Below are 16,306 nucleotides of genomic sequence, written 5' to 3'. Positions count from 1 at the left end.
TTTTAATTTACAGGAAATAAGACCGAGATGCGGGAATGGACTCGTGGAACAAGGAGAGGAATGCGACTGCGGAAGCGAAGAGGTGTGATTAACTTTGCAGTTAAGAAAAACTCTGATGAAATAATAATCAACCAGTTTAATTATTACACTCTTCATTTTTGATAACAAATATATATATTTCATTTGAAGGTTCTCGAAATAGCTCATACCAATGATCACTTTCGAATATAACTTGTACGAGATAAGGATGCCTATTGTTTGTAGGTTCAAGGCAGCCTCTCTTTCGAGCTCCTGATTATGAAAAAGTTCTTGCTCACAATTTATTGCTCTTTTCTTTACTTATTTTTCTTTAAGGATTGCCTGGAGCGAGATCCATGTTGTGAAGCCAAGGGCTGTAAGCTGAAGCCTGGCTCGCAGTGCAGTGTGCTGAATCATGCTTGCTGTCAAGAATGTGTGGTGAGTTTTAACGGCATTGCTTATATTGTACAATAGAATATCCTGTAAAATTATATTTGATGAAAGCTGAGTCTTAATCCAACGGGAAAGATAAAGTCCTGATGTTAGTGTGATAAAAGTGACGAAGGTCATCGTCGAAATGTTTCGAGAAAAACCTGAAAGTTACCAGTGTTACGGGCGCGTTGGCTCTATCACACCCCTCTTCTCCGCAGCGGTTCCCAAGGTTAGGAAAGAGATCGAAAGAAGACCCACTGTTTACGCGCTTATATCTCCCTCTTCTCTGCATTGTCGCGTTTTACAGCGTATTTTTATATAAGCGAATCTGTGTGGAAATGAGCTCAACCCGTACCTATTCAATTCCAAAACGACAGGTATAGTTCTTGTCATAACTTCCGGTTTCATACCACACCCTAAGAGGCACCAGGATTAAAAAAAGGCTTGTCATTCTAGATTTTTACATCCTTACGTTTTTACATCCTTACGGTATAAAGCCACGAATTTTGACATTGTTTGGTGTTAACCCTTGTAATGTTTGCAAATAACCACCCTTTTCTCTTGTCTGCCGTGATCGTTATTGCAGTTTAAACCTCACGGTATCTTATGTCGCGTTAGTGAGGGCGACTGCGATGTACCAGAGTATTGCCCAGGAGACAAAGGAGATGTAAGTAAAATACCGCATAACATTAACATTTATATCAATCGTATAGTTACACTCATTCCATACAAAGAAACCTTCTTCTCAAACGTCTTTCTTGTATAAGACTCGCCATAAATTCACTGGGAATATCCTGAACAGGTCAGGTTGTCGCGAATGTCTCAAAAATTAGCCCTGAGCTGAAATTTTGAAGGGAACGTTTTTTGAAAATGCAAAAAGAACTACACGAGATAGTCAGTTTCCTGCTCTGAAACTGATTCAAGTTGTATCTTTTTAATACTTGTTACTGTCTTGAAGTGGACAATACGCTTCCATGCAATTAAGCCGGATGCGAATGGTTGACTATCTTTATCACCAGATATAACTAATCGATGACATCAATGACATCAATGAAATCAATGAGTAATCAATAGGTAATCGATAGGTAATCAGTTGATTAGTCATTGATTATTGCCGATGATCAATGAGTAATCGATGACTAATCGATGGGCCACAAAATTTTTGGTCATCGATTAGGCATCGATTGCATCGATTAGTCATTGATTGCATTGATTAGTCATTGATTTGATCCATTATTCATCGACATCATCTCGTGGCTGCAAACGCATTTGGCGAAGAAAAAAACTTAAAAACTTAAAAGAGACGGATGTTAATGCTGGCTCAAAACACCTTCAAAGAAGTCCTCATTCATATGTGTGCCACGAAGGACAAATCTATCATATTTCCGAATTTCTAGCCTGGCAGCAAGGGAGGCTTTATATTCCTTCAACCGGACGCCAAAATCGTTTTTTTTTTTTGTTGCTCACGATAAACGGCACGAGGTGTTTCTCTCAAGTGGGGAGAACACTGATTCCGCAAACCTAAGGCACAAAGAAGTAGTCTGCTTGTGGAACAAACATGACTTCCTTGTTGGGCAAATTAAAAGAATGACAACAATTTCAACAAGCCGGAGATGAAAAAATGTCCATCCATTATTTGATCGGAAAATATCGAAAACGGACCATATTAGACTGGTGGTAATTCTTTTGTTTGTAGCTTGGACTGTGAAAATTCTACAAAGGTTTCAAACAAGATTTTCCGTTCTCGAAAATACACCGTCCTGGACTCTTGTCAGTTCGTCCAAAAGATTCCAGCAACTCCATCTTCTGAAGGCATTCTTTTACTCGATGACAAAATTCTTTCAGAAATCGAGGGCCACCGGCAGAGACTAGCCTGCAGAGCAGGCGAGATTTTTTCGAGCGAGCGCTCACATCGTAAAAAGTTTAGCCGCCATCTTGAATTTTTCATGCAGTGGAAGATTGGGGAGAGAAAGAAAGTTTTACCAAGGGGGTGAATGATAGGCAAGAGGAAGGATAGGGGAGGGGTGGAGCGAAGAAAATCTCGCCTGCCCGAGGTCATTGTTCTTTTAGGAAACTCCGTTCGCCCACGAACGGAGTTTCTGATTGGTGCGGCTTGACCCTGCCTGTCAATTGTCTGTCAGTCAGTTTCGTTTCGTTCGTGCAGGTAAGAAACATGGCAAACTCTGTCGAAAGTGATGTTGTTAGTTTCTATTCCGCCCTCGAGGAATCTCTCAAGCGTTTATGTGAACTTGGAATGTCTCGCGAATTACGAAAGGAGCAAAAAGACGCAATTTCCACACTGGTATCCGGAAAAGATCTGTTGGCAGTGCTACCCACTGGCTTTGGGAAAAGCTTAATATTTACGTAAAATGGGGTTGACTAGCCTACACGACTTCTACGGTTCGTGACATTTGCACATTTGCCGTTCTCTGTTCGGTCACTCGACCTTTGTTGTCGCTTCACTCGTGTTCAGGAAGGGCACTTCATGTTGTGTAATAAGGAGGAATTTTAAGCGGAGTTGAGCCGTTAGATCGTGCTATGGCAAATTTTTATAAGTCAAAGGTCTGCATGGTTTGCGCTGTTATCTGCATGTCGACTCGTTGAGTTTGACACCTCTAATTTGCCATGTGTTTATGCATTGTGTAGGCTCATTTCTATTGCAAGATATGTTTTTAAGTCTCCATGAATTTGCTTTCGAGGGACAAAATATGAAATTTACCGTGAACATGTTGCTTACTTGCATTCTATATTGTGACACCAGGTCCGGCTGTGACTAGAACTGTTTACAAGCACAGTAGGTAGATCCTTATCACGGATATCATATTTGTTCTCGTACGATTTCCTTCGGAGACGCTGTAGCTTTACTTTGAGAAAGCTATACGTTTGTCTAGAGACATTCTTATGTTTCTTGCAGCTATCTGATCGAGCTTATGTTTCTCTTGCTCGATGTATAGGTTTATTCCTCCTTTGGTTGTTCTGGCACCACATGATTCAAGTGTAGCTGTTTACGCGCAAGTCCCGTTAACTGTTTTGCGTGTTTTATATGCCATTGTTCGGCTTAGTTCAGGCAAGACCATGGTTTCGATCCTCCATGTGGATCTCATCAGTTGCCGGTATTTCTAAAATACTCTACGTCTGAAGTCGCTAGCGCAACACGTACCTCTGTGAGAATGCAAGACATCCTGCGGCTTGGCACAAACTTCTCGTGGTGTGTACCCTCGTGAGACTTCCGGTGTCGAGAAAACCTCATTTTGATTGGTTACCCGCTCATTTCCGGAAATGCAGTGAAGCGCAACTAATCAGGAGGTGTTTCGCATTTTAACGGGCTTTTCGGGCAGGCGTCTTCTCATTTTTCCCCTCCCTCACCCCCCACCGTCTATCATGGCGGTCTAACATGGCGGTCTAAAAAGGCGCTCGCAAGGTTGTAACGCTAACTCGCCCCAATAAGACGCCTGCACTGCAGGCTAGCAGAGACTGGAGATGCAACAAAAGAAATTGAAGGAAGCCCAAGAGAAAGAAAAGAATGAAAAAAATAGAACGTATGAAACAGGGACCTGCCGAAAATATGACAATAGCGGTTCTAAAACAATTCTTAAAAGATAAAGGAATCGCGTTTAGCTCAAAGGCCAAAAAATCGGAACTTGTGCAAATATTCAGTACTCAGGCTGGTTATGTAACTGCTTATGACGGATGTTTCCCTTAGCCGAAGCAGTGTTACTTTGCTGACAAACACCCACAAAAAAAAAATCGATAACCACGTAGTCGATTCTTGTCAGCGTACTTGTTAGTTTCATTTTCAGACTGGTCGGTTGCTGTTCAGTTGTTTTGTTATTAAATAAAGAGTTAGGTAAAGTGAAATATTGTACAATTGAGAATCATCTGTATTTGTGTTTAGCACTTTGCGTCTCGACATCGTCAACAGGAACCTCAGATACGAGGGAAAATGCGTCTAACACAGATAAAAGAATCACAAACGAAAAAATGGTACAATTACATCAATGAGTAATCGATAGGCCACAAAATTTTTGGGCTTCGATTACTCATCGATTACTCATTGATCATCGCCAATAATCAATGGCTAATCAACTGATTACTCATCGATTACTCATTGATTACCAACTGATGTCATTGATTATCGATTAGTTATGTCTGATTATCAATACGCTACATGCCATGTGTTTGCAATCGATTTTTAACAAACCGGAACACAGTTACAAAAGTCATGTTCTTTCCAAACCTTAGCCACAGGTAGCCATAAGTGTTTTCATTGGGGTGGATTTGAGGAGGAGTGGAATATAAAGTTGGGGAAGGGGGGAGGAGGGGTGGTTAAAAATATACAAGCTAACATTGCCGTTTTTTATATACTTTAGTGCCCTCCAGATTCTTTTATTTACGACGGATATCCTTGTAACAGTAAAGGACAGGTAAGGGCTTAGTTTTAAATCACTTGTCTTTTGAACTGTATTTTAGGATATCTTTCAGATTTTCAAAGTCAGCCTATCTCACGGTTAGTTTAGCATCATCGCTCCCTTTGTACATGTCCCCACGCAAATAAACATTCGTAAAATTGTTGGCATTGAAAACACTAATTTCTCATGGCATGCACTTAAGACAAAAACTGCCTCTACAATTTCATTTCCCAGGAAAATGTATAATTAACCACAATCCTCTTAAAATACTACACAGTTTCTCTTGTTTCGATCTCGGTCTGGTTACTGTTTCGTACACAGATTGGTGGCGTTTTTACAAGTCATGGGGAGACGGGGAAATAAAGTTAATAATGGCACTAACCAATTACGCCCTAGAGAAAAACTGTTTGGATTATGTAATTGTTGAAATCTGAATTTTCTTCAGCTTCTTGTCGGACCAACGACCAAAGATCAGACTAAGAACACTGTGCTAAATCCACCGATCGAGGCGCAGTATTTCAGGATAAACCCTCAGTATTGGAGCTATTCGCTGATGTGCCTCAAGACAGAATTGTATGGCTGTTCAGGAGAACAAGGTAAGATGGCTGTCTACGTGTAAAGAGGAAAATTATTAGGGAACTTAAGCACGCGCGTTTTTGAGACGCAGACGGTAGCCGGAAGTGAGCTACTTTCACTTTTAACTTGTCCTCACACAACCATATTCACATTGCTAAGTATCTTTTCTTCATTAGAGATAAGTAGTATAAAAAATCTGGGAGACAATACTGTCCTAGCAAGCGAAATCTTCTCTTCTGGTTGCCGTCCGCGTCTCAAAAACGCGCGTGCTTAAGCTCCCTAATTGCAAGAATTTACGTCTACAGTCGAACCTCTCCACAACGGACACCTTGGGAACAGAGGAAAGTTTAAATCAAAATGTATCAATAAAACAGAAACTTAACAGAAACAGAGACCAACGGCGCGCGGTACGTGTGGATCAATTTTAGTCACCGTTTACAATAAAAAATGGGATTTTGTGTACTCGTCAGTCGTTGATTAACTGGAATCTGTCGAGAGGATATTTTGGCAGTTGGGACGAGTTTTAGTGGCCGTTGCCGTTGTGGAGAGGTGGCCGTTGTTGAGGGGTTAAAATAAGAGTGAATGTGTATGGCCTGTCCGCCGAGACGGAAAAACGCGGCCGTTGTAGCGAAGTGGCCGTTATGGGAGGTTCGACTGTACTTTAATTTTGTCTACAAATTTTTTTCACTGCTGGCTTGCAGCGCAACCTTCGGCCCCGACCCCTCTCCTACAAGCAAGCGGAATGTGTATCAAGCCTCAGAGAGGGAAATGTCAGCCTCCTGATGGAACTATTCTTGTGCTCACTAAATCAAAGCCTTGCGATCAACCATTCATGCAGTTTACTCTGTCAGCGGATGGCACCCTTAAACATCACTGCAGTGGCAAGATGGTGTGCCAGCGAAAGCCAGCTCAAGGAAAGAGATGTGAGCTTATGATTAGCAGCAAATGCCAGCCTCAAGATGCCAAGTTTGAAAGAACTGCCGGTATGATTTGTCCATTTGCCAGTACATTTGTACTTAAACTTGTACTTAAGAATTCATCTTCATTATCTTTTATCACCCCCGGGGGAGCATAGGGCGTCCACCCGTACCCTCCAACATGCTCAGTTCTCTGCCAGTGCTTTGACTCTCTCTCAGGAGCAGCCCACTCTTTTCAACCCCTGCAGCATAGAACGCTTCCAGTTGTTCCCCAGCCGTCCAACTTTCCTCTTTCCATGTGGCTGATAGTTCCAGGCTTGTCTTGCAACATTTTTGCTATCTCTTCTGAGCGTGTGGCCAATCCAACGCCATTTCTTGCCAATTTGTTATGTTACTATCGTTTTCATGTTAGTCCTTCTTAGCAGCTATTCATTGCCAATTACGTTTGGCCACCTTGCGTTAATGCTTCTAAGTTTCTCTCAAGTTAAGTTCTCGGACTAAGATTAAACGTAAGGTCGATGAGGCTAATTGAGTTGGTTTTTCCTGATGTAAATGCATTTTTTCTTTTTTGATTTTCAATAGCTCATTCTTTACGACACAAACCGACTGGTAAATGTCTCCATCTTTATGGAGGTGCACCTGCAGAAGGAGTGGAATGTTGTTTATGGCAAGGATGTGACGAGGAACGTACTAAAGTAACATTCATGAAGCAAGGTAATCACTACACTTACGTTTGATTTATGCTTCAATAAAAAGTTAAAAAGACTTTGGTAATATCATTTTTAAGGGAGCTCAGTCATCATACTTTGACCACGTACAAGATAGCATAACACCAAAGAGATGATAATAAATCAAAAAGGAACAAGGATAGTTAAGGATGGAAAAGATTCACGGATTACAAACAACGAAATTGAAACATTTAGGCTAAACTTTTCAAGATGAGCAAACCGTGATATAGCTTCTTTAATTTAATTTGGCTGAGGAGATTGTTTGGTTTATTTATTTGGTGTACCCGCCGCGACTGATGGAGCTCAGATGCTCATGGTCCTCATGGTGGAAGAGCGTGGAGGCCTTGCGTGCAGCTTGGCTCAAAGAAGATGGCTGTGAATGTGCTGGTTAGGCTGGCACGCACACAGACGGCAAAATCTTCCGTCCAAGACATATGTTTGGTTTGATATTCCATTATGCAAGCTTTGCACATGTAATGTCTTCCTGGGCAAGATCCCAAATTGTAGGGAAGGTTTTCAAAAGCCCTTTCAAAAATTTACGAACGACATGAAATGAACGAAAATCTCTCGCGCTTCTGTTTATTATCCTGTTTGGTTTAGGCATACTCCTCATATATTTCCGCAGATTGTGCTCTTTCTCTTGGCATATCGCGCGGTGACGTCAGAGACAATCAGCTGACTGCTTCATCTACTCTCAGTGATGAGTGGTTGCCTAAGTATGCTCGTCTCAATGGACCCAAGGCCTGGTGTGGTAAACCAAATGATAAAAGCGATAAAGACGAATATCTACAGATCGACCTTGGAAAGGTGTGGTGTTGTGTTTACTAACACTTCTAAAGCCCTGATATTACTTTACGCTGGTAGTATCTAGGCCGAAGAAGGTTTTATTCCTCCAGTTTAGTTAAGAAGAAGTTTTCCTTAGGTTGCTAAATATATGACTTAAAATGAGGCATCTGAGCATCGCTTGAATATGAATTATCTACTTGCCACCAAAAACAGATTCGGAAAAAATATCGAAAAAAAAAATAATTAAAAAATACTGTAAAGATATCAACTGGCGTGTAAAATTTTAACACGTTCTTCTTCACCCGAGAAGCACAACGGGCTCTCTGTCTCTAAAAACAGTTGTCTGGAATTGACATTAAAACGAGATTGTGATAAAATGACGTTACTAACTTTGCCTCTCCAACATCAGGCAGTTTCTTTGAAGAATAATTTTAATCATTAAATTTGAATAATTTGTATTATTAAATTTGATTACTAAATTAATTTTAATTTTTAAAATACCACTTGTATTGTGAAATCATATATATAATTTTCGTATCTTCTTCGCAGGTTCAAATGGTTACACGAGTCGCGGTTGAAGGGAAAGAATGGGACTTAGTTGAAGGGTATTACCTCTGGTATAGTCAAGATGGAAAAGAATGGAAGGCCTACAGTGAGAGTGGAGATAAACTAGAGGCTAATGTAAGAGTTTGTTCTTCTAACTTTCCCCTCTCGTGTCAGATTCAGATATCGTTCAAGTGTTTGTTGTCGAGTAGCTGACGAATTCGTTCTAGTTTTGCATAATTTTGGGTGTAACGAAGATATTTAATATGGCGAGACTAAAAGAAGTATTCTTGGACTCCATTTAACAGAGAATTACTTTATGTATGATGCACAGCAATCGTTTTTGACTAATGTAGCTGGGGCCTTTGCCCTAGTGAATCGTTGCGCTTCCACAGAGTGAGTGTGCACGAAGCGTGTGAGCTTCGGTGTTGTGCTGTGTTCTGTATGCCAATAGTTTTCCTTCGTCCACGTTACACTAACTCTGAAGGCAAACGATTTATTAATTGATTAATCTCCGACTTTGACTGAACGTACTTAATGACTCCCCAACTCGCTCCCTCGTTCATTTGTTTCACTCTCCCTTGCTCATAGCCTCCCCTTCAAGCCTTCCGCGTTACGCTTGACGCGCAGGGTACCTCCCCTCATCATTAGTCCTCCCGCTCACTGATTGGCTGATTGATCGTTCATCAAAGTTTATCTTTAATTTGCAGTCCTACTGTCACCTTGGGAAGTGTGCCGACACAGCGGACACCCAGTGTTCTGATCTATGGGGAGGAAGTAAGTATCTCCCAACTGATGAATAGTAAAGAAACGTTTATGTAACGTTTAACCCAAGAAAACCATATCAAAACGTGCTACGGAGGGAAGTTGCTACGCCAGTAATCCAGGCTAGGTCGATCAACAGGGACAAGTTTTACACCGTTATCTGGAAAGCTACACTGTTTACAGGAGTTTACCTCTCTCGTTTGTGGTTATTGGGTCGTTGCCATATATCAGAGATAAAAATCGCACATCGCACGCAGAGAATATGTCACTACTAATTTATATTCTTTGTACCTTACAACCATGTCATTGATTATTAAGAAAGAGAAGTAACTTAGTAACAAACCGAACAGGATTGGGAATACCCTCCTTTCCTTTAGTGAGAAAGGACAACGCCTTAAGTCTAGGCTTTGTAATTAATTTGTATTATCATTTACCTGAAGCTGCCCGTTCAGCCGGGAAAGCATGTTGGGAAAAATACAACTCAGAAGGAACGCCATACGGGACATGCGATGCCGCAAAACCAAAACCCTGTGCGAAAAGGTTAGATGATCCATAGCAGTGAGTTGTGTTATTAATAACAATATAACCAAGAATTGACGAAGATTAATTTATAGATGTATGGAGTAATTACGCGGCAAGCAATTTAAAACTGGTAATTTTTTAGAACAAACGTACAATGACGTTTTTCACTTGAAGCCGAAAATAAAATTAACAACCAATCTCCGTGTTCGTTTTGGTCCCACCATCCTTTGTAATATGCGCTTGTTAGTTCAGTCTAAACATGTCATTTCTATATAGAAATGAAGTCACTACCTAATTTGCCCTGGAATTTGAATCTGATTGCATTCATCTAAAGCTGGCCATGGCAAATTGCTTGCATTGATTTAGTGTTGTTTTGGCCGTGGTTAACAACTAACACGTTTCATTTTAACATGAAATTTAATGTATAAAGTGAAGCCTTTTCGGGTCTTTGGGTGCCTAATTGCTCAACAGGCTGAATTTAATCCTGGTTTCTTATTCTCAAAGTACAAAGTTTCTAGAAGTGTTTGCTCTGCGCCTAAGTGGTGCCCTCCACAGAAATGTAATGCCAGTGACTCCGTTCAGGACTCTAAACCGGACCTCTAAAGTCGTAGTCTAGTACTCTAGTCATTGTTTCACCGTGTCTCCCTTAATTTCAAGTATAAAGAAAATTTTAAATCCTATCATTTTAGAGATGTTATGTGTGGACAAATTCAGTGTACAGACAGTGTGCGACAGAAGCCAGATATCGATTACGGCGTGGAATATAAGAAGATACCTCATCCTTCTGGAGCTCAGTGCAGGTAATTCAGATTTTTGCGCTTTTTAACTTGTCGTCTTTAAATAATGATGGTGTGCCCAGCTGCGTAACGGTCGTTAAGCGCTTACGGCGTTCAAAAGCTTGGGGGTGACTTGATGTTGGCGACCAGAGTTAGACTAACATGGCCCATGTTTCCCAACATTCTCTTTTTCACCAGTTGAAAAGATGGGATTCTACCATCGAGTGATAAAGTTTTACGTGGAAGTTTTATCTCTTGATATCCATACAAAAACTACCAAGCTACTACATAAAAAGTTATTAGACCAAAAAAAACCTCCACTTCCTTTCAAGATAACGGCCATATTAGACTTACATGGCTATTGTTTGACATCATCCTGTTTTTAACCCGTAAAAGAGAAGGGATTCTAATATCGAGAGATAAAGCTCCAGGAGACAGTACACTGCTTTGATGTAAAGACAAAAACTAGCGAGGCACTAGGAAAGACGCTATTACACCTGAAATGTTGGACTTCGTCTCAAGATGGGGGCCATATCAGACTAACACACCCGATGTTTGTCATCATTTTGTTTTTCAACTGTTGAAGAGATGGGATTCTACCATCGAGAGATGAAGTTTTACGTTACAGTTTTATATCTTGATATCCACACAAAAACTAGCAAGCTACTACATAAAAAATTATTAGACCAGAATATTTACACTTCGTTTCAAGATGGCGGCCATATTAGACTATCATGGCCGTTGTTTGGACTTCATCCTCTTTTCAACCCGTGAGAGAGATGGGTTTCTAATATCGAGAGATGAATTTCCAGGCGACTGTAGACTTCCTTGTTGTAAAGAAAAAAAACTAGCCAGGTACTAAGAAAAACGCTATTAGACCTTAAATGTTGGACTTCGTCTCAAGATGGGGGCCATATCAGACTAACACTGCCGATGTTTGACATTATTTTGTTTTTCACCTGTTGAAGAGATGGGATTCTACCATCGAGAGATGAAGTTTTACGTTAGAGCTTTATATCTTGATATCCCCGCAAAAGCTACCAAGCTACGACATAAAACGTTATTAGATCAGAAAATTTATTCTTCGTTTCGAAGTGGCTGCAATATTAGACTATCATGGTCGTTGTTTGGACTTCATCCTCTTTTCAACCCGTGAAAGAGATGGGATTCTAATATCGAGAGATGAATTTCCAGGCGACAGTAGACTGCCTTGATGTAAAGAAAAAAACTAGCCGGGTACTAAGAAAAACGTTAACAGACCCGAGATGCTTGGCTTCGTTTGAAGATGATGGCCACTGTTTGCAAACCTTTTCCTACTCTTGCAATCCTCTCCAAGTCGCACTTTGAATGAGTTTTTACTGCCCAGAATATAGTATGGACATTTCAAAGTGCAGATGTGGTTCGCTCAATCAGTCTAAACCGTTCATGAAAAAGTGTTCTTTTTATGTGCCGTGCAGTCATTCGTCTAGATCCATCTTGCCTGGAGACCGCATCCGAAATTAAAGGATTGGTTTCTTCACTGATCATCAATTTCTGTAGCAATAGATTATGCGGCAATGGGCACGCGGCCGCACGCCCAGTTTCAGTTGCCAGAGCCCTGTTAGCCGGTATTACCCGTTACCGCCTCCCACGACGAGGACGTAGGGATGGACTTTGGGAGGCTTCTGTTAAGAATCTTAAATTAATTACACTTTTGTAGCTTTTATGATTGATGAGCCAATAAGTAGATCAGTGATCAAGATTGCGTGTTCGTTTCTCTGGGATAACCCGGGCCATAGTCAACGATCCAAGATCACAAGGATCACAATGCATCAAATGCGCGGACGAATCTGTGATTATGCAGAGTGGATTCATCAGTTCCTTCGATGCACCATGTTTTAAATGATCTTGGTTCACTGACAAGCTGATCCAGATTGCCCCAAAGGAACGAACTCTTCGCGTACACGTTTTTCAGTAATAATGCTTATGATCCAAATCTTCGATCTCTCTGACTGTAAAGTTTTATTTACACAATCTATGGGCGACCTCTTTTAAGGGATTTATGTTAAAATTGATCTTTACTTATTTATGCAGCAGACAGAAAATGTCACTTGGTAATTTATCTCTTTCAAAAGGGTTTAGTACCAGTCTTATGTTTAGTACCAATAAAGTCTTTGTCAAGTTGATCAGTATGAAGTCTCCTAGCATTTTAGCGTCGGTTTCTCTATCAGCCAATCATGATAAAGGCTTCTACGTTCAAATATTGAGTAGAGACTTAGAGAGCTTTAAAGAGAATGAAAAAATTTTATCATAGTATAGACATATCGAGAGTAAACATGTGAATACTAACATAATTTTCTCTTTGCAGCGTTGCCCGTCTCAATTATGAAAGTGATTTTCTTGGGTTAGGAATGGTAAAAGAAGGAACAAAATGTGGAGACAATCAGGTACGTAAAGAAAAAAGAAACTTTAAAATTAACTTGGTGCACTGTACTATTACTCTGGAAACTCAAGTGGCATCTTAATAATAATTTAACAGGATAAATCGGTTTTTAATTGGCAGAGTGATTTTCTGATTGCCGCGTGAGACAAAAGCTAGTTAAAAGACCTCATGTCAAGGAATTTCACCAATCGAGCCAACATACTGCTTTTGTATTCAGTCAGAACCTAAACAAAAAACAATCTTCGTTGAGCTTTAGTATGTTTTCACGCTCTTGTTATCATGTGTAATCATGGTAAGTTTGCCTTATTTTGGGTGCTAAAAGATCTGATGGAAAGTCCGACGTTTTGACAATACTGTTAACTAAAAACTGTTCCTTAGAAAGTTGGTGCGGTGCAGTGGAACAGCCAGTTTGCCCTCGCAGTCCCTTAGTGATGCATATGCATAAATCATGACGCAAAAATCATGCGTATGAGAAGTCGTTCTATCTTGAGCAGGTTTCTTCCGTATGACCTCTATTTTAATTACATACTTGTATCACCGGCTTTGTAGGTTTGTAAGGAGAACAGTTGTCAAGCAATACAACGAAAGAAGTGCAGAGTCGTTAAAGGAAAAGAATGTGCAGGACGCGGAGTGAGTTTTAGCATTTATGACGCTGACAACAAAATTTATATTTTACATAAGAATCTCTTAAGAACTAGCCCCAGTTAAATAAACAATTCCAAAAAATTAGCCGCCCCGGCTGACTCGCCCCAAGTCGTCTTCATACAACACGCGGCACGGTGCAAGGTGAGCAAGGGGTAATCTCACCCTGCATGCGCTCCCACCTCGCCCCGTGCCGTGCACCGTATGAAGTTGTATGAAGACGGCTAGGGACGATTCAGCGCCCTGAATATGTTGTCAAAAACATGCAGAACTTGGTCCATGTTTTCAGGGGACGGCTAAGAAATGTATATAGATAACAAAAGTACAGAGCAATTGGAGTGCTCGTAGATTCTCTTGTTTAGCGAAGTAGCCAAGTTTTCGTTGCCTCAGTTGTCGCCGTTTTTTTTCCAAACCTCATATCATGTTATAAGATGTTACAATGCTTAGGCTAACGCGTCAGAGGCTGGATTTTGCTTGCTCTTTACAGCACCCTTTGGTTCCTGCTATTCGGTCATGATAACGCAAAATGTTAATCCGTACCTTTAAAAAAAATTGCTTCATTCCTCCCTTGTCCTTTAGGTTTGTACCAACAGTGGCCAATGCGCCTGTGAGGATGGCTTTGATCCCGCATCGGCTTGTGACAAAGGTTTGCCTTCATTTGATCATTTTTGTAACGTTTTGAATAAAGCTCTAGGATGTTCATGTCAACAAGCAAACAATGGATGACAATGAACAATTCTATCCTCCCCGACAATACCACATGCAAAACAGTCGTTTTCGTTTTTCGTTGGGCGAGAAAGATGAAAGCATTAATCCTCGAAAAACGTCTCACATCAGTCACCCTCGTCGTTTTCACTCGCTCGCTCCGGAGCTTTCCTAGCGCGTTCGCTAAAATACGATTATTTTGCTATACCGTAAGAAAGTACTGATCAAAGTTTTTGTTTATTTGATGTTCATACAAAGAGGGCTCCATCCACTTAAACTTTCTAAAAGAATTAGTTACAACTGTATCACCGAACAGGGGTAATAGGAGATCATTAATTAATAGGGTAGTAAAATTTTCTCTGTTTTCAAGCTGCTTAATCATGGTTTTTCTATTAGTTGGTACTCCACGTGATGGCAACTGGGGTTCCTGGTCCGGCTGGACGAATTGCTCGCGGGCCTGTAATGGTGGAACGCGAATCCGTTACCGATTTTGCGACAGTCCGTCTCCACTGTATGGAGGAAAGGTTTGCGAAGGTGAAAGACTTCTAGAAGAACCTTGCAATGAAGAACCTTGTCCCCGTAAGTTATATAATGATTTATTTACTGACTGGGTGAGCCATAAGGGGAATATTTGTCTTTTAGAAAACAGTCCTAAGAAAATAAGCGCGCTGATTGGTTAAAAATCGTGTTTCCGTAAATCGATAGAAACACGGCACATGTTTTCTTTTCCTTAAAAGGTAACGACTTACGTACGGACAGCAAGCTGCGAGAGACGGAAAGCCAAATAATTTCCTCTCGACTTCAGCCTAATGTAACTTGTTTAATAACTTCTCTTGTACCAGCTTAATTAAGTTTGATATCTTTGCAAAGTCTTGAAAATTTCTTGTTGAATGTTTTGAATTGCGCGTGCTGAATAAAGCTCTGAAGTGTGCAAGGAGGAAGACTTCACCTCAGCCGCACTACACACGTCATTTCGCGAGGTTGTTTTCTTTTATATGATTGCTTCATCGGCTCCGTATGATGGAAAGGAATATCTGATACGGAGGCGGCTTAGCTTATAGTAGTTAGAGCGGTAGACTTGTAATCCGAATGTCCCGGGCTCAAGTTAATTAACGAGTACAATTTTTAATCATTGGGGCTTCATCACTACCTCACGCATTTTCACTGATAATTTCCTGTTACATCGGGGTTTTTACGTAATGAACTCTGACTTTTTAATGGGATTAACAGGGTCAATTTTAATATCGGACATAATCCTTCCACAAGAAAGAAAGAACATTATTCATTTTAAGCACGATCACCGCAAATAGCTCTTTAGAATTTAACATGCAGTTGAACGTCACGGTTTGCGCATCTTGAAAAGTTTAGCCTAAATTTTTCAAGTTCGTCGTTTGTAATCCGTGTCAATCTTCTCCATCCTTAACCATCCTTGTTCCCTAATACAGTCGACCCTCGATTATCCGGACTCGTTGGGGACTAGACGAAATAGTCCGGATAATCGAGGGTCCGGATAATCGAAAATATGAATATTAATGAAGAACAAAACTGTTCAAATGAAGCAACATTTAATCGTGAAACAACACTTTCACAAATCGTTTGGAAAACAATATGGTCTACTGTATATCTTGAACCACTCAACTCTGAGCTAATCAGAACTCATTCGAGTGTTCTTCATTAGTTACGACGCGTGCGAGTGCTGCTTTTGCTCTTAAAAGCAAAACAAACTCGCTTTTGACTGCACTTTTTAATGCTATAGTTTTAAAAAAGAATATTGCTACGGATCTTGATCATGAGTAATAAATATTCATGACAAAATTGGGACTAGAGAAAAAGTCCGGATAATCGAGGTACGGATAATCGAGGTTCGACTGTATGGTTTATTGTGTTGATTAGACTCAAAGGCCTTGTCAAGGGATCTTATTATGATTAAAATTATTTAAGGGTCCCTCCAGGGATTTTGTTGCTAATTTGCCCTTTCAGGCTCCAAAGGCCTCGTTTTGGGATTTTGTCACAGTTGATGTTTTCAGTTATATGTAGGGGAGGGTTTTACTTTTTCCAATGCTTG

The 16,306-nt window shown here is 40.5% G+C and overlaps 1 protein-coding gene across 1 annotated transcript in view; it reads left to right on the top strand.

Annotated features, from left to right (window-relative positions):
* LOC110068529 (uncharacterized) overlaps positions 1-16,306 on the top strand; it is a 45,056-nt gene that overhangs the window by 4,502 nt on the left and 24,248 nt on the right. Inside the window, exons 3-18 of the mRNA XM_089286360.1 lie at positions 14-82; positions 355-456; positions 1,037-1,117; positions 4,821-4,874; positions 5,305-5,455; positions 6,137-6,418; positions 6,935-7,066; positions 7,706-7,887; positions 8,416-8,547; positions 9,120-9,186; positions 9,615-9,714; positions 10,386-10,496; positions 12,820-12,898; positions 13,444-13,524; positions 14,116-14,182; positions 14,638-14,820. Of these exons, the coding sequence (XP_089142486.1) occupies positions 14-82; positions 355-456; positions 1,037-1,117; positions 4,821-4,874; positions 5,305-5,455; positions 6,137-6,418; positions 6,935-7,066; positions 7,706-7,887; positions 8,416-8,547; positions 9,120-9,186; positions 9,615-9,714; positions 10,386-10,496; positions 12,820-12,898; positions 13,444-13,524; positions 14,116-14,182; positions 14,638-14,820 (1,873 nt within the window). The remainder of the gene's footprint in view (positions 1-13; positions 83-354; positions 457-1,036; positions 1,118-4,820; positions 4,875-5,304; positions 5,456-6,136; positions 6,419-6,934; positions 7,067-7,705; positions 7,888-8,415; positions 8,548-9,119; positions 9,187-9,614; positions 9,715-10,385; positions 10,497-12,819; positions 12,899-13,443; positions 13,525-14,115; positions 14,183-14,637; positions 14,821-16,306) is intronic.

This window comes from Orbicella faveolata, unplaced genomic scaffold, assembly GCF_042242905.1.
Source record: "Orbicella faveolata isolate gen_17 unplaced genomic scaffold, um_ofav_v1 contig_14, whole genome shotgun sequence".
Taxonomy (NCBI): Eukaryota; Metazoa; Cnidaria; class Anthozoa; order Scleractinia; family Merulinidae; genus Orbicella; species Orbicella faveolata.
The sequence above is the reverse complement of the archived record's forward strand: the minus strand, read 5'-3'. Positions and strand labels throughout refer to the sequence as shown.